This window comes from Phyllobates terribilis, unplaced genomic scaffold (assembly GCF_046119375.1).
Source record: "Phyllobates terribilis strain yellow unplaced genomic scaffold, ASM4611937v1 Scaffold_1__5_contigs__length_1240528914, whole genome shotgun sequence".
NCBI classification, from domain to species: domain Eukaryota; kingdom Metazoa; phylum Chordata; class Amphibia; order Anura; family Dendrobatidae; genus Phyllobates; species Phyllobates terribilis.
In genome coordinates, this window is record NW_027362761.1 from 252,292,205 (window position 1) to 252,317,764 (window position 25,560).

Below are 25,560 nucleotides of genomic sequence, written 5' to 3' on the forward strand. Positions count from 1 at the left end.
CATATATATAAAACGGCATAACCTAACATAAAGTTATCCTCCATTATACCGCCTGGTTCAGTCCTGTCCTTTCCATACAGGAATGAAGTCCATGAAATAAATGCAGCGCCCCGTACAGCTCGAAGCTGTCCAGTAAGGAGGACCTCCCGCCCTCTACTCCTCACTGACACCTCCTGCCTCCCTGTCTCCTGCACTGCGCATATGGCCACGCCCCCAGCTCTTCTGGCCACGCCCCCAGTTCTCCTCGGAACAACGGCTACTGAGAGAGGAGCTTTCTGGGAAGCCGGAGAAGCTTCCAGAAACTTCTAGTGAGGAGGGGCGGGGTTACTCGTGCCTGTGTATATTACGGCCGTCCCCGGAGGTAGGTGGGTAGACGGTGCTGGCAGGAGAAGCTGCTCCTCCCTGGTCCTCAGTGCTAGAGCACTGTTCATAGATGAATGTACTTGTTTGTCACTGACTTGCAGCCTATACAGAGGACATAGGTAACCGACTATAGCCTCTAAATTTGTTATTCATAGTACCTAGACCTAGTGCTGGGTTGTATGGCCTACCTGGGACTTGTAGTACCTCAGAAGTTTGTTTTACATTGTTTTCAGCATTTGCTCTCTGTTTCATTACTGTTGGGCTGGTTTTCTATTACATTTGCATTCGCTTAGGGACATGAGAGGTTCAAATTAGCCTGCATGACCCCCATTTCCAGAATATACAGGTCAGATAGCTGGGCTTAGCCTTGATTGGCCACTAAAGAGTTACTTCAGTGGTGAACTCAGACAGGAAAGGGGCCCTGTGCAAGAACAATATTTGGGCCCCTTGCAGTCCAGTAGCAAATAATAATGCACAAAGTCACCTGTTTTGGAGCTGAATGTGGTCCTTAGGTCTTGGGCCCCGCTGCGGTTATACACGTTGCACCAATGATGTGTCCGCCCCTGAGTTACTTTAAGATTCTTGCTGTATTAGGGTTTAAGCAGCAAAGATGGTGAAAGAGACTGGATACTATGACACCCTTGGGGTAAAAGCAAACGCCACCTTCGACGAAATCAAAAAGGCGTACAGGAAGCTGGCTCTGACGTACCACCCCGACAAGAACCCCAGCGAGGGAGAAAAGGTACGGGAATCCTATTATGTACTTTGTAATGTGAGATCTAAGGCACTGTGCACATTGTGTCGCTGACATAGGCTTAGCGTGAATGCCAGGACAAGCGTACATTGCCATTAGCCCCACATAGGGCTAACAAGAGCCATTTTGGCCTCAGTCAAAACAAAATGTGTGTAATGCTGATCCATATGACAGTATCCAATAAAAAAGAAATTATACTGTACATTTGTTTTTACCGGAGCCTATTGGTGACGGATTGGCAGCTGTTGGGATATATACTTTGGGGCTTTTCCCTATGTATTTGTCAGAGCCCATTAATGTGATGCAAACAGGGCCTTGGCTTTTCAATTCCACATACATTATAGTCTTTGACTAGTGGGGCTCCACAAGGAGGAAGAGGCCTTGAGCCCATTCTTGGTTGCACGTTCTTGGATGCTGTCTATTGAAATAAATTTAGATTGAGTTGCTTCATGGGTTTACCTGACATGTCTTTAAACTTGCAGGTAAGTGTAACATCAGGTGTCCTAACGGTGTGTAATTCACACACTGTTAGGATTCTGCTCTGTATGACAGTTCGAACAGTCATCCGTCCCTTTCTGCTTCACAGCCTGGAACATTGAGAGAAAAACGAACAGTAGCTAATTGGCACTGCAAGTATGCACATCGTCACAGGACCACGTGAACTGCAGAATCCTAAAAGGATTCCCGATCTTGCGCTTTCCAGCAATTTTAAAGCAGTGCCCGGAAAACTCCTTTAAGAGATCAGTTGCTGCCTCACTGGATGAGAATCATGATTCCCAGGCGACTAAAGGGGTAATCCAATTAAAAGATATAGATAACCTATCCTTGGGGTAGGTTATCCATATCGGATCGATGGGGGTCAGACACCCTGCACCTCCACCAATCAGCTGTGATAAGATTCAGCAGTAGATGAATTCAAAGCACCACTTCAGCATTTGTCTTTATAGCAGCGGTGGTGTGGTGCTATTAATCTAAGTTCACTGCCCCTAGTCTCATACTTACCAGCCGCTATCTTCTTCCGTTATCCAGTGTTTGCTGGGTGATCCGGAGGTCACATCTCAATTTAAGTCTATGAGAGTAAGAATGAGGCTCACATAGACTTACATTGAGAGCTTGTGACTTTATCTTTGACTTCTGGTCAGTCAGAAGTTGTGGTCACAAGATGGTGGCCTGTGATCGGAGTGGCGCCAGGAACAGGTGAAGAAGGCGGTGGGTAAGTATAGTACTAGGGTCAGGGAACTTAGATTAGTAGCACTACTCCAGCGCTCAAATAGACAAAAAAAACACGCTGGAGTGGTGCTTAAAATAATTTGTACGGCTCTGCCTGGTACTGAAGAAAAGCTCCTATTGAAGCTCCTATTCAATTCACTACACATTGAATGGAGCTGCGCATTTCAGCTTCATTCAATGTGTTTACATTCTGCCGGACCTTATAGCTGCTGATCAGTCTAAGTCCCAGTATTGATGGCCAAAGATCGGTCATCAATATTTTCTGACCACACAACCCCTTTAAATATGGTCTAGCAAATGGACCCTTGAAAATTATTATTTTTTATCTAATTTGTGTGAAGTGGGAAATAATAATCATTTTATATAGCATCAACATGTTCCGCAGCGCTTCACTGTTGAGCAGGGACATGTACAGACAATAAAGACATTACAGAGTATACATAATTTAACAGTTACAGGGTGAGGGTCCTGCTCCCAAGTTTACACTCTATAAGGAAATAGGGGGGACACATTAGGTAAGAAGTGCATGTATTGTATGATCCAGCCATCATGATAATAAATAGGGGTTATGATATCAAGCTGCATGAACTGGCCATCAGCCAGGATCGGTCTAAGTACAGTTACTAAGTGCTATTGGGTGCATGGAGGATGTGGAGACTGATGAATAGTAGGGCCCAGATTCTGAGGAAAAATTAAAGGGGGAACAGGGAAGATTTAGATTAGGGAAGTTAGGTGATAAGCCTGTCTAAAGATATGTGTTTTTAAAGCATGCTTAAAAATGTGGGGGGCTAGGTATTAATTGGAGCTTCAGGGGTAGTGCATTCCAGAAAACTGGCTTGGAGACAGAAGTAGGAGGTTCGGATTATGTAGGATGTTAGTCTTAGTTAAGTGAAAAAGTTGCTATCTGGCACCAAGAACTATTAAAAAAAATCCAACATTTATTCAAGCTTCATTAAAAATTACGTGCAAGTATAATGTGTTAGTAATCCCGGCTAATAAATAAATACCTGTTTAGTCACTGAACTAACAATGTGTTAAGCAGAGTCCCATCCCCTCATTAAGTATACATGTATATATACAGAAAAAAAAACAGAAAGCACACATCTACATATAAATAAAATGATAAAGTATACACTAAGGCTGTGTGCCCACTATGCGTTTTTTAAGCGTTTCTGCAGCGGCAATTCCACCGCAGAAACGCTTAAAAATGCTTGGTAGAAGGTCTGCCATGTTCCCCAATGATAATCCGCATGTGCTGTGCACATGCTGCGGAAATATCCGCTGCAGATTATCATTGGTGAAAAATCCACAGCACTACCAATTATTTAGCAGAATCGCGGCGTTTTCGCCGCCATTGACTTGCATTGAATCGCTTAATATCCGCATGACTACATGTGCACATGCAGATATTAAGCGATTCTATGTGCGGATGGTAACCGGGTCTGGAGAAGAGGAGACTCTCCTCCAGATCCGGGTACCATAGTACCTGTAAAAAAAAAAAGATTTTAAAATAAAAAAATAAACATTATACTTACCTTCTGATGGCCCACGGTCTCCTGTATGATGCGTCCTGGCTCCCCAGCAGCTCGCGATGGTCTAAAAGGACCTTCCATGACGTCATTTAGTCATGTGACAGGTCACGCGACCGCTGACGTCGGCGAAGGTGCTTTTACACCACCGTGAGACACCGGGAAGACCGTAGAAGGAGACCGGGGGCCATCGGAAGGTGAGTATAATGTTTTGTTTTGTTTTCTTTTACCATTTTTATTCTTTTTTTTAACTAACTTGGTCACACTATATAAAATCTATGCTGGTTGCATGGATTTATATAGTGTGACCGAGTTGTCAAGCACTTTCCAAGTGATGCTTAAATCGCTTGGAAAGCACTTGACAACCCACATTCGAAATCGCATGCTAAAAACGCTTGTCCCTGGCTAAAAAAACGCATGTAAAATCCGCATGCATTTTTTCTGCCAGGGAGATGCAGAAACGCTCAGGAAAAATCCAGAGCATTTCTGCATTGTGGGCACATAGCCTAACTTAAATTTTTAGAAAAAATACATCAAATCATTACGGTAGTTTAGACCTGTGGGAAAATGTGCATTCAGCTTCAGGATTCAGTACAGTACGTTTCCATTGTGAATAGCGCCTTGGACCAATCTCCTCCACTCCTGTGTTGTTTAACCTGTTCTATGCCAGTAACTCTGAGGGAAGAGATGTTACCCTGATGGATCTCGAGAAAATGTGGAGAAACCTGAAGACAAACGATTGGTTTGTGTAGAATCTGTTGATGAAGCGGTAATGTGTTCAGCCATCCTTTTTTTTTCCAAAGTACATGTAGTGCAACCCAAGTAAAATTTATTGCACAGGGTACAAGTGGCCATATAAACTAAGTATTATAGTTTATATATGGTTTAATTGTATATATATTCTCTTGGTATTACTGGAAAAATAATCAATTTTATACATGTATTTGCAGAGATTGCATTTATTTCCCCACATTTGTAGGAACCGTTAAAATTTAACCAGGAACAATGTCCACCCTCATATAGACTCTGGGAGATTAAATTTCCTGTACTTTTATTTTTTTAGCCACACATCTAATACCCCCTGACTGTTATGATCTGCAACAAGTACTAAGGAAAGAAGGGGAAAGATAGCTTTCCCTACAGTAAGGCTATGTGCCCACGATGCAGAAATGCTCAGGATTTTTCCCTGAGCGTTTCTGCATCTCCCTGGCAGAAAAAAACGCATGCGGATTGTACATGCTTTTTCCTGCCAGGGACATGCGGAAATGAAGCGTTCTTCACTTGCATTTCCGCATGCGGGTGTCAAGCACTCTCCAAGCGATTTTAGCATCACTTGGAAAGTGCTTGACAACTCTGTCACACTATATATATCCATGCAAACAGCATGGATTTATATAGTGTGACCCGAGAGAATGTCAAAAAAAAAAAAATAAACCTATTCATACCTTCCGATGGCCCCTGCAGTCTTGCTGCGCTCCTGTGCTGGCTGCCGGCAGATCGTGGTACGCTGTACTGAAGGACCTGCCGTCACATGACTGTGACATCACCGCAGGTCCTTCAGTCCTGCGCGATCTGTAGGCAAGCACAGGGAAGGAGTCCGGGGGCCGTCGGAAGGTGAATATAATCTTTATTTTTATTTTATTCATTTTTTTACAGCTTTTAGGGTACTTGGGTGTGGAGGAGTCTCCTGTCCTCCACACCCGGATACCATCCGCACATTAGAACGCGCAAATTACGCATGTACAGATGCAGTCTTGCGGAATTGGCGCGTTCTAATGCAAGTCAATGGCGGCGAAAACGCAGCGCTTCCGCAAAATAATTGGTAGTGCTGCGTTTTTTTCCGCAATGATAATCTGCAGCAGAAATTTCCGCAGCATGTGCACAGCACATGCGGATTATCATTGGGAGACATGGCAGGCCTTCCACCATGCGTTTTTTAAGTGTTTCTGCAGCGTTTTTGCCGCTGCGGAAACGCTTAAAAAACGCATCGTGGGCACACAGCCTAAGACTAAGCTGAATCCCTACGATGTAGCGGGCTGCTTGTTCCTTGCGAACGGACCCGCCTAAGTCCTCGGCTAGTCTGAACGAAGACCTATAGAATAAAGGAAGGAGTCCCTAAAAGAACTAAGGACTGGAACAAAAATGGAACACCTCCTGAACAGAGAAGTTGTTGCAGAACACAAAAAGACAAACTGACAAAAAGGTACTAGAGGTCCCAGAAGGACCAAGCGAACTGACAGAGATAGGCACCGAAGCACCTGGTTAGCAAAACAGTCAAGCAACACTGAAGTCCAGCACAGCCAAAAGGGCGGAGCTGGAATATAAAGGCAGATGGTCACGTGACCGCAAAACCAAGATGGAAAAAACAAACAGGTGGGTTCTAACACTGACAATATTTTGGACAGAGTCTCTTCTTGGTGAAGCATACAGTAGGTAAATATTTATGAAGAATCGTGATTCCATAATAGTCAGTACTAAAGGGGGTGGAAAAGGTTAGCTGAGATTACTAACACATACCTACGAGTAAGGACATTATCCTAAACGTGTAAGATTTTTTTCATGTCCTGGAACTCCTCTCCATGTAATTTCTAGTGAAGTATGAATAAAAGTTGGAATTTTTTTAATAGTTCTTGTTGCCAGATTGCAACTTTTTCAATTCACCAAGACTAACATCCTCCATAATCCAAACCTCCCAGTCCATCTCTAAGACTTCTCTCGTGCTGCACCAGTTTTCTGGAATAATCGGCATTGTGGTGAACTGATGTTTTTTTCTTCAATGTTAGTCTTAGATCAGTTGCAGAACGGAACACAGTGGCAGGGTGATAGAAAGATATGAGGGAGGAGATGTAGGGTGGTGCAGAACTGTGGAGAGCATTGTGGGTGAGAGCGATGAGTTTATATTGTATCCATAGAAGATAGGTAACCCGTGTAATGATTGGCATAAGGTGGGAGGCATCAGTGTAGAGGCTGAACAGAAATATGATCCTGGCTGCTGCATTCTGGATGGATTGGAGAGGAGAAAGTTTGATAAGAGGGAAGCCGATCAGAAAAGAGTTGCAGTAATCCAGACGAGAATGAATTAAAGCAACAGTAAGAGTTATTGCAGTTTCAAAGGTGAGAAAAGGTCGAATTCTGGTGATGAAGATAATAGATTCTAATAAACATTGACTTGCTGATCAGTAACACTCAGTTTGTGGCATATACAGTATATCAGTGCAAAAAGATTCTTAAATAAATACTATAACTTCTACTCAGCTGTTAAATCCTCTGGTGGTCACCGCTGGTCTTAAACATGTCTTTCAGTGATGAATTGCTGACCATTTACATGTGACTGCTGCCTAAAAGGGTTGTTCAGTCTTTTGGTGAAAGTCTGCAATCACTCTATGTGATTATAGACCTCTGAACCCTGACAGCGCGCACATCGTACGCTGTCAAGATTTTCCAGTGCTGCCGGTGAGAGCAGGCGATTTGCATACATGTGGTCACGTGGTGGCCAGACATGCTTGGAATCGCTCAATACAAGTGAATTGAGCCTGGCCGAACACGTCTAGTATGAATGTGGCCGGAAGTATGTAAATCACATAATTGCAGTTATGTTACCGCCTGGTCTCAGCAGTGACACTGGATAATCCTGACAGCAGTGCTTTATGTGTGCTGTAAGAATTCAGAAAAGTGACTGCAGACTTTCACCATAAGACCGGACACCCCATTTAAACTTTCTTCTGTACATTCAAGCATCACTGATGAGAGCAGTGATTGGATGCTAACATTTGCCATGTATGCCTTTATTCATATGGTCAGCCCATAATCTCTGTAGGGCAAGAAAAGACTGGTGCTTACCACCAGAATGTTGGTGCCAGAGGGGAATTGACAGGTGAGCATTCTCCGCTTTCAGCAAATCTTTTTTTGTGTGTGTCTTGGACAACAACTTTAATCAGGCAGTAATGGGAACTGGATAATTTGTCACTCTAGTTATAACGTCTTCAATGCCTTTTGAAATGTGTGGGTGCGTTCTCTGCGTTGACAGTGTATGTTGGGAGGATTCTTTTTTTTGTTTTTTTTTGTTGGGAGGATTCATTGACGTTCATGCTGTATAGTGATGTGTCCCCAAAGGCTCCCATGGGAAAAGTACACTTCCAGATACACATTTTGTTACCAAATAGAATGGCTCAAGTGAATACACTTTTCTGTACAGCGAAACAAACTTATATACTGACATAGCAGCTTGATAACGATGAAAGGACACTCTTAGGCCTCCATCACGTGAATGGAGCACTATAGACATGTTTGATTGGCTTCCCCGACACTGATAGGTCAGTTATACATGCAGTTTAGTACATTTTTTATGCTTTTTTGCCAAATCAAGGAGTGGATCCTAAAAATATGGAAAATTAAAAAGCAAAGTTACATACTTCTTGTCTTTGTATCTGCATCTTGTTTTAGCTGAAGATAAGTTATCAAAAAGTGTACTGCATATACCTTCATTGCCATTGGGTTATATGGATTTAGTTTGACAGCTACAATAGAGAATCTAAATGGAAAAAAGGAGATGGTGGGGAAGACATTGACTGTGCATTTGTTTATTGCATGCAAACAAGGAAATATGTTTTAATCTTTCTTTTTTTTTCTAAGTTTAAGTTTATCTCTCAAGCTTATGAGGTGCTGTCTGACCCTAAGAAGAGAAACCTCTATGATGAAGGTGGAGAGCAGGCCATTAAAGGAGGGCACAGTGAACAAAACTATTCCTGTCCTATGGACATTTTTAACGTGTTCTTTGTTGGACTTAAGCACATGACTAGAATGAAGAAAGGTAATCCTAAATTTAAGAAATATTAAAGGGTTGTTAGTATTTATTATTTATCCAGGTGTTAATTGTATTATTGGAGGAGGTCTGCTAGAGTAAGCCCTCCGCAGTTTCTGTAATTCCTACAGAGTTGTATGAAGGGGTTAACATGTATGATCAGCCAGCACTAAACACAACAGCTCCCATCTACATAACCAAAATCTGGGAGTTCCAGGGGTCCGACCCCTAAAATGTAACACTTGCCATCTATGCCTTTATTCATAAATATAAATCTGCTGGAATGTTAATCCTCTTCCAACATAGGATGTACAGGTACTTCCTTTGTCAGGTGCTTGCTTATTGAGCGTATTAAAGTGATCAAATATAATACTTACTGAAAAATGATCCCATTAAAAATATCAGCTCGCCACACATAAAAAAACAAACCCTTAGACACGTTCATCGGTAGAAAAATGAAAGCGTTACAGATCTCAGAAAATTTCTGGCAACAGAAAGCAAACTTTTTTTTTTTTTTTTTACAAATTGCAGATTTTTTTTCTTGCAACTTAACCCCTTTATAACCCAAGGTGGTTTGCACGTTAATGACCAGGCCAATTTTTAAAATTCTGACCACTGTCACTTTATGAGGTAATTACTCTGGAACGCTTCAACAGGTCCCCCTGATTCTGAGATTGTTTTTTGTGACATATTGTACTTCATGATTGTGGAAAAATTTCTTCAATATCACTTGCGTTTATTTGTGAAAAAAATGGAAATTTGGTGAAAATTTTGAAAATTTAGCAATTTTCAAAATTTGAATTTTTATGCCCTTAAATCAGAGAGATATGTCACACAAAATAATTAATAAATAACATTTCCCACATGTCTACTTTACATCAGCACAATTTTGGAACCAAAATTTTTTTTTATTGGGGAGCTATAAAGGTTAAAAGTTGACCAGCGATTTCTCATTTACAAAACCATTTTTTTTAGGGACCACATCATATTTAAAGTCACTTTGAGGGGTCTTTATGACAGAAGATACCCAAAAGTGACACCATTCTAAAAACTGCACCTCTCAAGGTGCTCAAAACCACATTCAAGAACTTTATTAACCCTTCAGGTGCTTTACAGGAATTTTTGGAATGTGGAAGAAAAAAATTAACATTTAACTTTTTTCACAAAAATGTTACTTTAGACCCAATTTTTTTTATTTTCGCAGGGGTAACAGGAAAAAATGGACCCCAAAATTTGTTGTGCAATTTCTCCTGAACACGCTGATACCCCATATGTGGGGAAAAAACACTGTTTGGGCGCACGGCAGGGTTCGGAAGGGAAGGAGCGCCATTTGACTTTTTGAATGTAAAATTTGCTTGAATAATTAGCGGACGCCATGTTGCATTTGAGGAGCCCCTGATGTGCCTAAACAGTGGAAACCCCCCACAAGTGACACCATTTTGGAAACTAGACCCCTCAGGGAACTTATCTAGATGTGTGGTGAGCACCTTGAACCCCCAGGTGCTTCACAGAAGTTTATAACATTGAGCCGTAAAAATAAAATTTTCACATTTTTCCCACAAAAATGTTTTTCAGCCCCCACTTTTGCATTTTCATAAGGGTAACGGGAGAAATTTCACCATGCAGTTTGTTGTGCAATTTCTCCTGAGTAAGCAGATACCCCATATGTGGGGGAAAACCACTGTTTGGGCTCGCGGCAGGGTTCGGAAGGGAAGGAGCACCATTTGACTTTTTGATTGTAAAATTTGCTTGAATAATTAGCGGATGTTCCCCTGATGTGCTTAAACAGTGGAAACCCCCCACAAGTGATACAATTTTGGAAACTAGACCCCTCAGGGAACTTATCTAGATGTGTGGTGAGCACCTTGAACCCCCAAGTCCTTTACAGAAGTTTATAACATGGAGCCGTGAAAATAAAAAAATCAAACGTTTTCCACAAAAATGATGTTTTAGCCCCAATTTTTTTATTTTCACAAGGGTAAGAGGAGAAAATGGACCCCAAAAACTTTTGTGCAATTTCTCCTGAGTACGCTAATACCCCATATGTGGGGAAAATACAGTGTTTGGGCGCACGGCAGAGTTCAGAAGGGAAGGAGCACTGTGTGACTTTTTGAACGCAAAATCGGCTGGAATCGAGAGCGGACGCCATGTCGCGTTTGGAGAGCCCCTGATGTGCCTAAATAGTGGAAACCCCCCACAAGTGACCCCATTTTGGAAACTAGACCCCTGAAGGATTTTATCAAGGGGTATAGTTAACATTTTTAACCCAGAGGTACGACACAGAATTTGATAACATTAGGTCATCATATTGAATAAGTTTTCATTAGTCTTGAGCACAAGTGCTCACTACTTGAGTTTGCATCGGGTACTCGGGTATGCACCATGTATCACGGGTGCTCAAGTGAAATACTCGAGTCCCCGCCCGCATGTTTCATGGTTATTAGACACCCCAAAAAAAACATGCGGGGACCGCTCGTGCATGGCAGGCAATCCCCACGAGGTTTTTTTGGCCGCGAATCATATGGGGCGGAGACTCGAGCACCCGCGATACTCAATGCATACCCGAGCACCCGATGCAAACTCAAGTAGCGAGCACTTGCATTCAACACTAGTTGCCATATCGTCATCTATTTTTTATTTTTTTTTCCTTTTGAAAAAAAAAACAACCCCTACCCTAGCCGAACCCTAACCCCAACCCTAACATTAGCACAACTCTAACCCCAGTCCTAGCGTTTATTTTTTACGCCGTTCCTAGTGCGGTATAAGTGATTAGACGACCTTATTCTTTGGGTCGGTGCGACTACAGAGATACCAGAATCATATCGGGTTTTTATGATTGACAGCTGTCACACACTGAAAGACACATATTTTGTAAAATCTAGTTTTTGCATCGCCATATTTTGAGAGCTATAATTTTTCCATATTTTGGCCGACAGAGTCATGTGACAGCTTGTTTTTTGCGGGATGAGTTGACATTTTTATTGGTGCCATTTTCAGGCATGTGACATTTTTTGATCGCTTTCTATTCCAGCTTTTGGGAGGCAGAATAAACAAAAACCAACAATTCAGGAATTGTTTTTTTTTTTTTTTTTAAAATGTATTCTACTCCGCGTGTGGTAAAATTGATAAGGTAGCTTTATTCTTCGGGTCAGTACGTTTACAGCGGTACCACATTTATATAATTTTTCTATGTTTTGGCGCTTTTACACAATAAAAGCTATTTTCTAGAAAAAATTATTTTTTTGCATCGCTTTATTCTGAGAGCTATAACTTTTGATTTTTCGGATGATGGAGCTGTATGGCGGCTTGTTTTTTGCGGGACAAGATGACGTTTTCAGCGGTACCATTTCTATTTACATTCATTTTTTTGATCGCGTGTTATTCCATTTTTTGTTTAGCGGTATGATGATAAAGCATTGTTTTTCGCTTGGTTTTTGATTTATTTTTTTTACCGTGTTCACTGAAGGGGTTAACTAGTGGGACAATTTTATAGGTCAGGTCGTTCCAAACATGGCGATATGTATGTTTGTACAAATATGTGTACTTTTATTGTTTGTTTTGTTTTTTTTTTCATAATAATTGTTATTGATGGGTACATTATATTTTTATTTTTGGTGGATTATTTTTTTTTTTTATATATTTACAATTTTTTTTTTTTCACTTTCTGGCAGTTTTTTTATTTGTTTACTTTGTCCAACTATGGGACTTTCACTTTTTTTATTCTGATCGCATGCATAGCATAGGGATGGAGCACCATCCCTGTGCTATGCAGGCTGTCAGCGCTGCACAGTGAGAAGATAGTTTGGTCATGCACTGCGCATGACCAAAAAATCTTCCTGCTATTTGGTGACACGGAGGTTGTCATGACGACATCGGGTCATCATGGCTACATCCAGGAAGCCGCGGCCGACAGCGTTGGAGGCCGGAAGAGGAGGTGAGTATTGCGATCACCTCCCCTTAGCCACCGCAATGCTGCGATCGACTTCGATCGCAGCATTGCGGGGGTTAATGTGCCGGGAGCGGTGCGTGACCGCTCCCTGCACATAGTACCGGGTGTCAGCTGTGACAATCAGCTGACATCCGGCGACGATCGCGCCCGCACAGGCTGTGTGCGCGCGTGATTGCCATGACGTACTAATATGGGTCAGGCTCTTAAAGCCCAGGGCACTGACGCGTATTAATACGTCATGGGCTTTAAAGGGGTTAATGAATCACTCCCGCAAAACTTTTCATTGCCTAAACCTGTGTAAATGTATATGTAGTGTAGTGCAAGTGCAGTAATATACTTACCAATCGCTGTGTTCCCAGCGCCTCTTCAGTCTTCTCCTGGGTCACGTGACTTGAATTCCAGATCACACTGGTGTCTATGTGTGAGCTTGAAGTAGTTTTTACAGTATAAGTCTAAGGAGCATCAGAACGAGGCTCCATAAGATTACAGTGTAAAAAAGACAGACCCCAGTGGGATACGGCAAGTCTGGATAGAAGTCTTGTTACCCAAAGATGACCGGATTGGCGCTGGAAACTGGGGAAGTCGCGATAGGTTAGTATATTACCGCAGTTACACTACTCTATATATGCAAATTTTCTCTTCAGAGAGGTAGAGGACTTGAACTCTAGTGCCACCTATTGCATGTAGCTACTTCCTATTCGATTGCTACTTCCAATAGGTGGCACTAGAGTTCAAGTCCTTTTCCTGTCTAAAGAGACAATTTGCATATTTAATTTCCCAGAGGAGCATGCAATGTGTTTAAGTCTCCTCATACTGGTGTGCCAGACCTGGCATGTCACTCTCCATAAGGAGAAAACTTACTCCTTAGATACTACTCTACATATACATTTACATAGGGTTAGGCAATAAAAAGATTTGTGGGAATGTTTCTTTGAATGATAAGAAATTATATTTCTAAGTTTGGGTTGCCCTGGTTGTACTGACCTGGAGAATCACACTGCCAGGTCATTTTTATCATATATTGAATGCCATAAATACAAAAGACAAGGGTGGAATTGCAGTTGTTTTTTTCCACCACTATTTCACCCCACTAAGAATTTTTTTCCTCGTTAATCAGTACATTACATTGAATAGTGTCATTCAAAACTGCCACTTGTCCTAAAAAAATCAAGCCCTTATGGCTGTGTCAACAGAAAATTAAATAGATATAGCTCTTTGATGACGGGGAGAAAAAAACTAATGCCCCAAAAAAGAAAAAAAAATCATCTGCTTATGGAGGGGGTTTGTTTTTAGGCAGCTCGCACATAATCTTTTTTGCCTGTTTAGTACTTTTCTTGGAGGCAGTTGGCTTACTGTCTCTTATCTTTTAGGTAAAAATATTGTCCACCAGTTATCTGTATCTCTAGAGGAGATATATAATGGTTCAATTCGGCAGCTAGCATTACAGAACAATGTGATCTGTGACAGGTGCGAAGGTAAGACGGATCCTTATGTTAGCATCTATTAAATAAGAGAATAAAAGCGGATACCAGACTCTACCTTTTGAGCTACAGTCACATGAGCGATGATTCTTTCTTCCTTTCTGAGAAAATCGGATTGATTATGTTAATGACACTCTGATCCAAGTTTGATCAGAGTGTCAGTTTATTGTGATCCAATTCTCTCGGATGAGATAATCGGATCACAGGTGCGGAGTAGATGGAGAACTTAATTTCTCCATCTTCCCCATTGTCTGTGTTCGCATAAATGTAGATGTTTTACACTCACCCATAGACCTGAATGTGTGTGTGCAATCTGATTTGCAGAGCCACTTGCAGCATGCTGCAGTTTTTTTTCCAATGACCGATTTGTTCTGTAAAAAAAAAAATTAGATCTGCAGTACCCCATAGTATAACATTAGTCCGAGTACTTTCTGATAAAACATCAGATGGCACTCGTCTGAGTTATACCCTCATGTGAGCGAGCCCTTATCATAAGAGGTTTTATCAGTAAGGCCATGGCCCCACTATCAGTATTTGGTCAGTATTCGGTCAGTATTTTTTTCTCAGGAGTGGGAGCCAAAACCAGGTGAGGAACAATCAGAGAAAAGGTATAATAGAAGAAACAAGAGCACCAATTCTGCATTTATCACCCACTCCTCAGAAAAAATACTGACCGAATACTCATAGTGGGGCCGTGGCTTAAGAAGGTATCTCATCTGCTTTTAATTTTTTTTCCAACCATTTTGGATCTTTGAATAAGAGTAGTGTTAATTTGTGACATAGAAGTCACAATGCACGTTATACCTCTGGTTGTAGAAGGCGGCAAGCAATCTAGCTTTGGTTGCAAAATAAATGAAATTACTGAATTAATATTCACATAACTGTATTCGCTGTGTAGCCTGAAGTTAAAGGGGTTGTGCCCGTTCTTAAAACTTTTCTTCATAGGCTGTGCTTGTTATAAAATAACAATGTGTTATTTACACACATTCCCCAGGTCCAAAAATTGTTTCTCCGCCACTGTCCTAGTCTCTGTTGTCTGGCTGCAATGCTGTTGATATGTTGTCACCGCTACAGTCAATCACTGAGTTCACCAGCTCTATCAATGTACAGTGGGTACGGAAAGTATTCAGACCCCTTTATATTTTTCACTCTGTTTCATTGCAACCATCTGGTAAATTATAAAAAGTTCATTTTTTTCTCATTAAAGTACACTCTGCACCCCATCTTGACTGAAAAAACCCCCAGAAATGTAGACATTTATTAAAAAAGAAAAACTGAAATATCACATGGTCATAAGTATTCAGACCCTTTGCTCAGACACTCATATTTAAGTCACATGCTGTCAATTTCCTTGTGATCCTCCTTGAGATGGTTCTACTCCTTCATTGGAGTCCAGCTGTGTTTAATTAAACTGATAGGACTTGATTTGGAAAGGCACACACCTGTCTATATAAGACCTCACAGCTCACAGTGCATGTCAGACCAAATGAGAATCATGAGCTCAAAGGAACTGCCCAAAGAGCTCAGAGACAGAATTGTGGCAAGGCACAGATCTGGCCAAGGTTACAAAAGAATTTCTTCATTACTCAATGCTCCTAGGAGCACAGTGGCCTCCATAATCCTTAAATGGAAGAAGTTTGGGACCACCAGAAGTCTTCCTAGACCTGGCCGTCCAGCCAAACTGAGCAATCGGAGAAGAGCCTTGATGAGAGAGGTAAAGAAGAATCCCAAGATCACTGTGGCTGAGCTCCAGAGATGCAGTAGGGAGATGGGAGAAAGTTCCATAAAGTCAACTATCACTGCAGCCCTCCACCAGTCGGGCCTTTATGGCAGAGTAGCCCGATGGAAGCCTCTCCTCAGTGCAAGACATATGAAAGCCTGCATAGAGTTTGCTCAAAAATACATGAAGGACTCTCAGACTATGAGAAATAAGATTCTCTGGTCTGATGAGACGAAGATAGAACTTTTTGGTGATAATTCTAAGCAGTATGTGTGGAGAAAACCAGGCACTGCTCATTACCTGCACAATACAATCCCAACAGTGAAACATGGTGGTGGCAGCATCATGATATGGCGGTATTTTTCAGCTGCAGGGACAGGACGACTCGTTGCAATTGAAGGAAACATGAATGCAGCCAAGTACAGAGATATCCTGGGTGAAAATCTCTTCCAGAGTGCTCTGGACCTCAGACTTGGCCGAAGGTTCACCTTCCAACAAGACAATGACCCTAAGCACACAGCTAAAATAACAAAGGAATGGCTTCAGAACAACTCTGTGACCATTATTGACTGGCCCAGCCAAAGCCCTGACCTAAACCCAATTGAGCATCTCTGGAGAGAGCTGAAAATGGCTGTCCACCAACGTTCACCATCCAACCTGACTTAACTGGAGAGGATCTGCAAGGAAGAATGGCAGAGGATCCCCAAATCCAGGTGTGAAAAACTTGTTGCATCATTCCCAAGAAGACTCATGGCTGTACTAGCTCAAAAGGGTGCTTCTACTCAATACTGAGCAAAGGGTCTGAATACTTATGACCATGTGATATTTTTATTTTTTCTTTTTTAATAAATTTGCAAAAATGTCTACATTTCTGTTTTTTTTTTCAGTCAAGATGGGGTGCAGAGTGTACTTTAATGAGAAAAAAAAATGAACTTTTTAGAATTTACCAAATGGCTGCAATGATACAAAGAGTGAAAAAATGTAAAGGGGTCTGAATATTTTCCCTACCCAATGTAGATGGCACGAGCCGCAGAGCTCAGTTATTGACTACAGTACTGTCGATCTGACATCACAGCTGCAGCTAAATAACACATACCGTGACAACTGCAATAGCACAGCACTGGACCTGGTAAGGTTAAGTAAAGCACAGTGTTATTTTACAACGAACTGAGCCTTTGGAGAAAAGTTTTCTCAAAGGGGATAACCCCTTTAACCTGACTATAATACAAGTGGGGCAATACAATGGCATGATCATTTCCTTTATTTCCATATTCCCAATGTGTCTATATATGCTCCATATCTGACAACGATCCGGTCATATCTGTTGCTATTGCAATAATTACAGAACGTTAGTCTGTTATATTCTCTTCTATATGACCTTTTTTGCCTTTTTGATGGTCTGCCCCCATGTCCCCTAGAGGAAGAAGAAGGAAGGAATCCGGCACAACCATCCAACGTTGGATGGTTGTGCCTTATTCCTTCCTCCCTCCTCCTCTTCATGGCTGTGCCTCACCAGCAGAAGCGGCACCTTCCACGTATATCTCCATCCTGGACAGCGATTACTTTGCAGCGTGGTGAGCTACATCCATTTTACCTTTTTCCCTCATGTCCCCTACTTTCAGGTCATGATGGCAAGAAAGGAACAGTAGAGAAATGTGCAAACGGCAAGGGTCGTGATATCCAAATTCATATTCAGCAAATTAGACCAGGGATGGTCCAACAAATTCAGACCATGTGTTCAGATTGCCAAGGAGCGGGTGAGCAAATTAACCCCAAAGATCGCTGCAAAGAGTGTAATGGAATAAAGGTTGTGTGTGAGGAAAAGATTCTAGATGTTCACATCAAGAAGGGTAAGAACAATTAATTTTTTCTACATGGTTTTTAACATTTAGGGTATGTGCCCACAATGCAGATTTGAAGCAGAAATTTCCTGAGCATTTCTGCATTTCTTTGGCAGAAAAAACACATGTTTTTACATGCATTTTTTCAGCATTTTTACATGCGTGCATTTTTTTCAAGCATTTTTCCAAGCGATTTTGAGCATCACTTGGAAAAGGGCTTGACAAGTTGGTCACACAATATAAATCCATACAACTGGCATGGATTTATATTGTGTGACCAACTTAGAGGAAATTTCTACTATCAAATGCTGCATCTAAAGTAAAAAAAAGAATTAAAAAGTAAAAATAAATAAAAAAACTTATATTCACCTCTTCGGCGGCATTTTTTTCAAGCGTTTTTCCAAGCGATTTTGAGCATCACTTGGAAAAGGGCTTGACAAGTTGGTCACACAATATAAATCCATACAACTGGCATGGATTTATTTTGTGTAACCAACTTAGAGGAAATTTCTACTATCAAATGCTGCATCTAAAGTAAAAAAAAGAATTAAAAAGTAAAAATAAATAAAAAAAACTTATATTCACTTCTTCGGCGGCCCCCGGTCTCCTCCCGGCCGCGTCCTCTGTCCTCGGCGTCCCACTGTGTACTGGCAGGACCGTGACCATCAGTTGACTAAATGACGTAGCCGCAGGTCCTGCAAGTACACCGCGGGACGCCGAGGAGAGAATCATTTTTTTTTAGTTTTTACTTTACAATTCTCTTTTTACCTGCAGGTAGGATGATACCCGGGTTGGAGGAGAGTCTCCTCTTCTCCAGACCCGGGTACCATCGGCGCATTGAACTGCATAACTTCCGCATGTATACATGCTGATATTATGCGGTTCAATGCAAGTCAATGGGCGCAATTTCCCCGCGAAATCGTGCCTAAATTGGTTGTGCTTGCGGATTTTTTTGCAATGATAATCCGCAGCGGAAATTTCCGCAGCATGTGCATAGCACATGCGGATTATCATTGGGATACATCCCAGACCTCTTAACAAGCGATTTTAATGCGTTTCCGTGGCGTAAATGCCGCCTCGGAAACGCATTAAATCCACATCGTGGGCACTCAGCCTAAGGGGATTCATCATGAAAATGATTTTTAAACTCTGTTTTGCTTGTGACCACATTGCCATTATTTACATCAAACTTATTAATACCCTGCAGCAATTGATTAAATTTGTCACATCTTTAGATATAACAAATCTGCCCGGAGTTGATTTTCCAGTTTTAAGGCCACATTCAGATGTCCAATTTTTTTCACGTACAAGAAAATCGGACCGACTATTCTGATCAGAATTTAATCAGAGTGTGGTATGAGTGTCATCCGATTTTTCTCGTACATGAAGAAATTAAAAGAAAAATAAAAATTCTTCACCTTCATTCTGACAGTCCGTGAAAATCGGACCGCACTCGGATGTCACCTGAGTGCAGTTTGATGATTTTTTTTTTTTCCCAAAGACCCATTCACTTACATTGTAGATTTTGATCCAACCCTCTGATCAAAATTGAACATATCTCCAATATTTTCTGTAGACCTCTCGGTCCGAGGAAAAAATGGGACATGTGTATCGCCCCATAGACTATCACAGGTACGAGTGCTATCCGTGAAAAACACAAATGGCACTTGTATGCGAGAAACGGATGTCAGTTAGTCAAAGTTCCAGCTCCTCCATTTTTCTCAACTGATTCATAAATGGAAAATAATTAAATTTACTGTCCTATAATGGTAACATCAGGGCTTAAAACGTGCAGCTGCTTTATTAAAGCGCACTTGTCAGCAGGATTGTGCTTAGTAAACTACATACACTGTCAGGTGGGCGCCGTTACACTGGTTCTTTTATAATCTTTATTTTCAGTTCTGCCATAATGATATGCTCGTGCTTCGGGGCGGGACTTTGGGGCGGGGCTGTAGCTGGTGCTCTCATTATGTATTCCTATATTTGGCCTCTGACAGGTCACTTTGCTTTCAGTGACCTGCCTACTACTTTAATTATTGCCTTTGTAATTTCTCTGCCAATTTTACATCCCCTAAAATGGCCGCCGAAGCCCGCGCATGCGCAGTAGCATCTATCGCTTGCTGATGCTACTGCGCACTTTGCTTTTGAAAAAATAATTTGGGTGCAGCAATATGGCGCCGCGCATGAGCAGTAACATCTCTCGGCAATCGAGAAATGCTACTACACAAGCGCTGGCGGCCGGGGCCATATTGCTGCAGGCAAGTTTCTTTTTCCTGTAGCAAATTGGTGCGTGCGCAGTGGCATCGGCAAGCGATAGATGCTACTGCGCACGCGTGGGTGCCATTTTGCTTTTGGAAAAAGAAACTTGCCTGCAGCAATATGGTCCCCGCGCTTGCGCAGTTGCATTTCTCGATTGCCGAGAGACGTTACTGCGCATGCGCGGCGCCATATTGCTGCACCCAAATTCATTTTCCAAAAGCAAAATGGCGTGTGTGCAGTAGCGTCTCTCGGCAACCGAAAGATGCTACTGTGCATGCGCGGGCTTCGGGCGGCCATTTTGGGGGATGTTAATTTCAAATTGGCAGAGAAATTACAAAGGCAATATTTAAAATAGTAGGCAGGTCCCTGAAAGAACAGTAACCTGTCAGAAGCCAGAGATAGGCATACATAATTAGAGCACCAGTTACAGCCCCTCCCTAAAGTCCCGCCCAGAGCATGAGCATCTCATTATGGCAGAACTGAAAATAAAGATTATAAAAGAACCTCTGGATGGATTTCATCAACAAAGGTATCATTTTACTCAGTGTAACGGCCCATCTGACAGTGTATGTGGTTTACTAAGCACAATCCTGCTGACAGGTGCGCTTTAACTACTTACCTCAATACTGGTTTCCTATACTGTCTAGCAGTTCTGATTGTAGGCATGCCCAGTAGATACCTTGTATAACGGACAGGAGAAAACATAGGATATATGATAACTGTTTTTTTTTTTTTTAATCTCCAGTACGGTATGTGAACATGACTTCTTTTAGGCGCTGGGGTACCCGCCAAGTACTGCAAGCAGAAAACGCTTCAGGAAAACACAAGTGCTGTTTATCCTAAAGCATCTCTTTTGGCGTCTTTTTGGACATTTTTTTGCGGCGATTTTGCCACCGGCTTTATTCAATTATTTTTTTTTTACTTTTTCCTGAAGAATGGGCCAGTTTCTTCTTTAATCTGCATTGCTTCTTTGGAAACCTGAAACACTTGAACAGCAAGTTGTTTTTACATTACATTGTACAGTATATGTTCATTCTTTTTAATGTTCCTTTAGGTTTTTTTCTGGCTCCTGAAAAAGACACTGTGTACAAACCCTAAGGGTATGTGCAGACGTATTTCCCAGCCTGCGGCCCCTACTCTGCGGAGGAGCCACGCGCGGATATGCAAATTAGCTTTGCTTTTTAAAAAAAAAACTACGGACTTTCCCCATAGATATTAGGTCTATGGGGAAAGTCTGCATGCGGACCCGCAGGAGAAATTGACTTGCTGCGGTCAGGAAAGACGCGCCTCATGTCAGTTTCCGCGGGTGCACAGAGACACATAGTGGACATGGGATTTGTACAAAGCCCATCCACTATGCTGTAACAGCTGGCCGTTTCAGGTTTGACGCTGCAGACTTATGCAGCGTCAAACCCGCAGCGGCTCCGGATCGTCTGCACACACCCTAAGAGCACTCTGGTTATCCCTGTGTTTGTTTTTTTTGTTGCTTTTTGTTTTTATAAATAGGGGTTTTATATTGAAGAGCATAAAATATACTTATATTATTAGCATTTCTAATTTCTGGTAAATTCTTCTAAAAACTAATAAAATTATATAATATTAACCCCTTGCCTTTGCAGCCAATTTTTGTTTTTTTGCACTTTCGTTTTTCCCTTCTCTTCCTCTAAAGTCCGTGTACAATTTATGAGTGCTTGTTTTTTGCAAGACAAGTTCTAATTCTGAACGCCATCTATTTTACCATATAATATATTGAAAAACTGGAAAAAAATTCCAAGTGGGTTAAAATGGTGAGAAAAATGCAATGCCACAATTTTTTTTTGTGGGGGGGTGTTATTATGGCATTCATTTTATGGTAACATGATTTAGCTGCATGATTATCCAGTTTTTTTTTATTTAAGTTGTGAAAAAAAATTCAGATGTTTGTAAAAAAAAAATTTGGTTTGTATCACCATTTTCAAAGACCTTTAATATTTTTATTTTTACATCAATTGAGCTGTGTGGGAACTTGTTTTTGACATGATCGAAAAACTATGGCGTTTAAATTTTTTATCTGTTTATGGTGTTTGCTGAGGGTTAGATTTTGATAGACCAGAATTTTACATATACGGCAAAATTTTTAATATACGGCAATTTTTAAAAAAAAATTGTTAAGTGATGCACAAACAGACAGACGCAACATATGCAGGGATTGCCTGTTTAACAGCCACGAGACATGCAGCCGCGGCGACTCGAACATAGTTTTCAAGCACGCCGAAGCTACTCTGTTAGCACCCGAGCGTGCTCGGATAGCACATTATCCGAGCACGCTGACGCATCCTAAATTTGATTCAAATTTTTAGAATTTTTTTTTATAGGCAAGTTCAAGTCCTTTCAAGGGACCTGAACTTCCTGTACTATACACTGCAATACCAAAGGAGTGCCGAGGTTGCAGAGACAGTAATCTACATCCGGCTTTTGGCTGCCATGGTAACCTATCAGTGCCGATTGCGACTTAGGGCGGCAAAGGGATCCTGTACATCATTTAAATGGCTATCACCATCTATTGGAGATTAGCTGCGGGTACTTCTGTCACTCACAGATGCCAACTATGTAATAGCCGGTATCAGCTGTGTGTAGAGAGCTCAGCTCCTGAGTCCCCACATGTCACCCCTGCAATGGAGTCACTACAGTTCTATTAGCTCTGACTCTGCAGCTCAAGAGAGGTGCAAAATTGCAAAAAGTTGCAAAATTATGCGCAATCACAATATGCAACAAAATTAGTTTCAAAACTTTATTAAGTTCCAACAAAATGTCAAGTCGTTGTACTGAAAGATCTTAAGAAGTTTCTACATTATCCAATTATGCATTTTCCAGGCATGAAAGATGGACAGAAAATAGTTGTCCATGGGAGAGGAGATCAAGAACCAGGTCTGGAACCAGGAGATGTTGTCATTGTGTTGAATCAGAGGGATCATGAAGTGTACCAAAGGCAAAATGACAACCTAATTATGAAAATGGAAATTTTACTAGTAGAGGCTTTGTGTGGGTTTAAGAAAACTATAGTGACATTGGATGGGCGAACTCTCCTCATCTCTTCTCTTCCAGGTTGGTAGATGCTTTTGTTACAATCGCTTCATTAATTAAACATAAAAACATTCACTTTTGTATAAATGTTTCTTATATTCTATCTGTATTATAAAAGGTGACAGATAACAACATTAACTATGTTTTTTACTTTCCAACTAAACATTTTTTATGTTAGAATGAGAATACTAAGAATTAGCAGCAGAAAAGGGGGAGCACATCTGTCCATTAAATTGAATGTGAAGTGTGGACAAAGCAAACCAATCGGCTTTCTCCTTTACTTTGAAGGGAACCTGTCATGTGCAAAAATGCTATTTACTATTAGATATAGGGTTAATCTGCCGGGAAATGGTAAAATGCTGGCCGGCCACCTTACTGAAAGCACGACTACTGGGTGGAAATTGACCTATATCCTCCCGGAATCTGCCGGCTAATAGCAATTACATTAGGTTACTTGTGTTTTTCATTGCATTTTTGATGCTGCGTTTTTTGTCTCTTTTTTTGGTATTCAATGCATTAAATGGGATATCTGGGACTGTGTGAAAAACAAAAATTGTGCATAAGCACTAACAGGCAGGTAGTTGCTACCTCCCTGCCTGTTGTGCACGGCGCCATTCAACGTTAATCGTTCATCGCTAATTTCTCTTGCGGCTACGCTGAGTTTTCTGTGCGGATTTTCTCCATAGTTAGTTTAGATGCAGAAAATCTGCATGCATTTTTTCTGCGTTTCCACCGCAAAAACACCTCAAACGCATGTAATCCGCACACCAGTATGTCAATAAAGTTGTGTCAAAGCAAAAAAACAAGAACTATCAAAAGCAAAGCAGCTTTATTAAGAACATGACACACCAAACTGACAAAAACGCAGCGTCAAAAAGGTGCTAAAAACACATGTTGAAAAAATGCACACAAAAGCGCAATGAAAAAATGCAAGGAACCGAGTTTAAATAGGTGCAGAAATTCTGCAACATCAAAAATGCACCAAAAGCTCTTCGTGTGAACGTAGCCTTACAATGTGTTTTTTTACATGCGTTTTTATCTTGCTTTTGACCCTGAGGTTTTTGTCTCATGTTGGTATGTCATGCTAATAAAGCTGCTTTATAATTGAAACTTCCTAATGTTTGGCTTTGACAAATTTTTATTGATGTAGTCATGTGCGGATTACAAAAAAAACACATTGCGCATGAGATTTCTATAAAGCCATCCAAGGGAACTGGAAGCCGCTTCATTTTAGATGCCTAGAAAATATGCATTCAAAAAAATCACCAAAAACTCACTCTTTGAACCTAACTGTAAAATAAAGCAGTGGCAACATATGTGCAGCATTTTAGAGCCTTGTTCTTGGCGGGGGTCCTAGTGGTTGGACAGTGATAAGCACTGTGGTTCCTATGCATAGATGATAACTTGCTGTGTTGGGAATGATCCTTTTAACTTTTGAAATTAATAATTTACATTGATAGAAATATTGGACTGTAAAGCTAAATTTACTAAAATATCATGTATTTTAGGGGAAGTCATTACACACGAGCACCTGAAAAGCATTCAGAATGAAGGAATGCCCTTACAGGGAAATCCATTTGAGAAAGGTCTTCTAATCATTCACTTTGTGGTGAGTTACATATTGACCACGTGCTATTATATCTATGTGTACACTCTAGTGATTTTTGTTTACTCTGCAATGTATATAAAATCTGCATGTTCTTGGCTGTATTACACAGCTGGACATACTTGATGGGGAACATTATACCAGGAACTGTCCCAGGATGGGGGAAAATGTTATAGTATGGGGCCCAGGATGTGGGAGATTATTACAAGAGGAAGCCAAAATAGGGGGACATTATTATATGGTGGGTGAACACATACAGTATGTCTTTATAGGATCTAGAACGCTACAAGGCCCATACAGCTGACAAACATGCACGTGGGGGCCCAGGTCCAAATTTTGCATTCGGGCCCATCGCACTCTAGTTACGCCACTGGAGAGGATGTAACTTGGTAATGATGGCTTATGAATAATTCCTGTGATTATTTATTTTTTCTATTTTTCCTTTCAAGGTGACCTTCCCTGAAAACCAATGGCTTCCAACAAACAAGTTCCCATTTCTGGAAGCTTTGCTTCCACCTAGAGAAGAAGTAATGGCCACCGATGACATGAAAGTTGTAGAAATTGTTGAATTTGATCCCAAAGAACACAGAGAATATTGATTGAAGGCGCACGAAGAACTCTAGTGCCACCTGTTGTTGTAACAATCTTAAAAGTCAGTATCGACCCTTTTACGAGCCTTGATATATGACTTAGGAAAGGTGGCAAGATAACGGGTCAGTATTGACTTTTAGGATTGCTACAGCTAATAACTCAGATGAAAACACATTTGACTAGTGGATCTTATGCTTGACACAGACTTCAGTTTGTTTCTTTTAGATATTAAGAGTTAAAAGTTAAAAAAACTGCTGCAATTTATTACACCTCTACCTGGAAATACTTGTTAGTTTTGCACATAGATGTTTAAAATATTCAAATTTGTTGTATTGCTATTTGTTGTATTTTTTTCTAATAAATGTTAAAATGT

At 41.1% G+C, this 25,560-nt stretch overlaps 1 protein-coding gene across 1 annotated transcript; it reads left to right on the forward strand.

Annotated features, from left to right (window-relative positions):
• The first annotated feature begins 224 nt into the window (after nucleotides 1-224).
• On the forward strand, nucleotides 225-25,245 carry LOC141166664 (dnaJ homolog subfamily A member 4-like). The gene is made up of 8 exons (XM_073653578.1): nucleotides 225-361; nucleotides 958-1,105; nucleotides 8,509-8,686; nucleotides 13,997-14,101; nucleotides 17,450-17,677; nucleotides 22,781-23,011; nucleotides 24,499-24,599; nucleotides 25,046-25,245. The coding sequence occupies exons 2-8, from the start codon at nucleotides 974-976 to the stop codon at nucleotides 25,193-25,195; spliced, it is 1,125 nt and encodes a 374-aa protein (XP_073509679.1). The 5' UTR covers nucleotides 225-361; nucleotides 958-973; the 3' UTR covers nucleotides 25,196-25,245.
• Nucleotides 25,246-25,560: the final 315 nt, after the last annotated feature.

Excerpts from the sequence above, each read along its gene's own strand:
- LOC141166664 (XM_073653578.1), top strand. The coding sequence starts at position 974 with ATGGTGAAAGAGACTGGATACTATGACACCCTTGGGGTAAAAGCAAAC. Across the intron at positions 14,102-17,449 it reads GATCTGTGACAGGTGCGAAG|GTCATGATGGCAAGAAAGGA; the intron begins GTAAGACGGATC and ends CCCTACTTTCAG. Across the intron at positions 17,678-22,780 it reads AGATGTTCACATCAAGAAGG|GCATGAAAGATGGACAGAAA; the intron begins GTAAGAACAATT and ends TGCATTTTCCAG.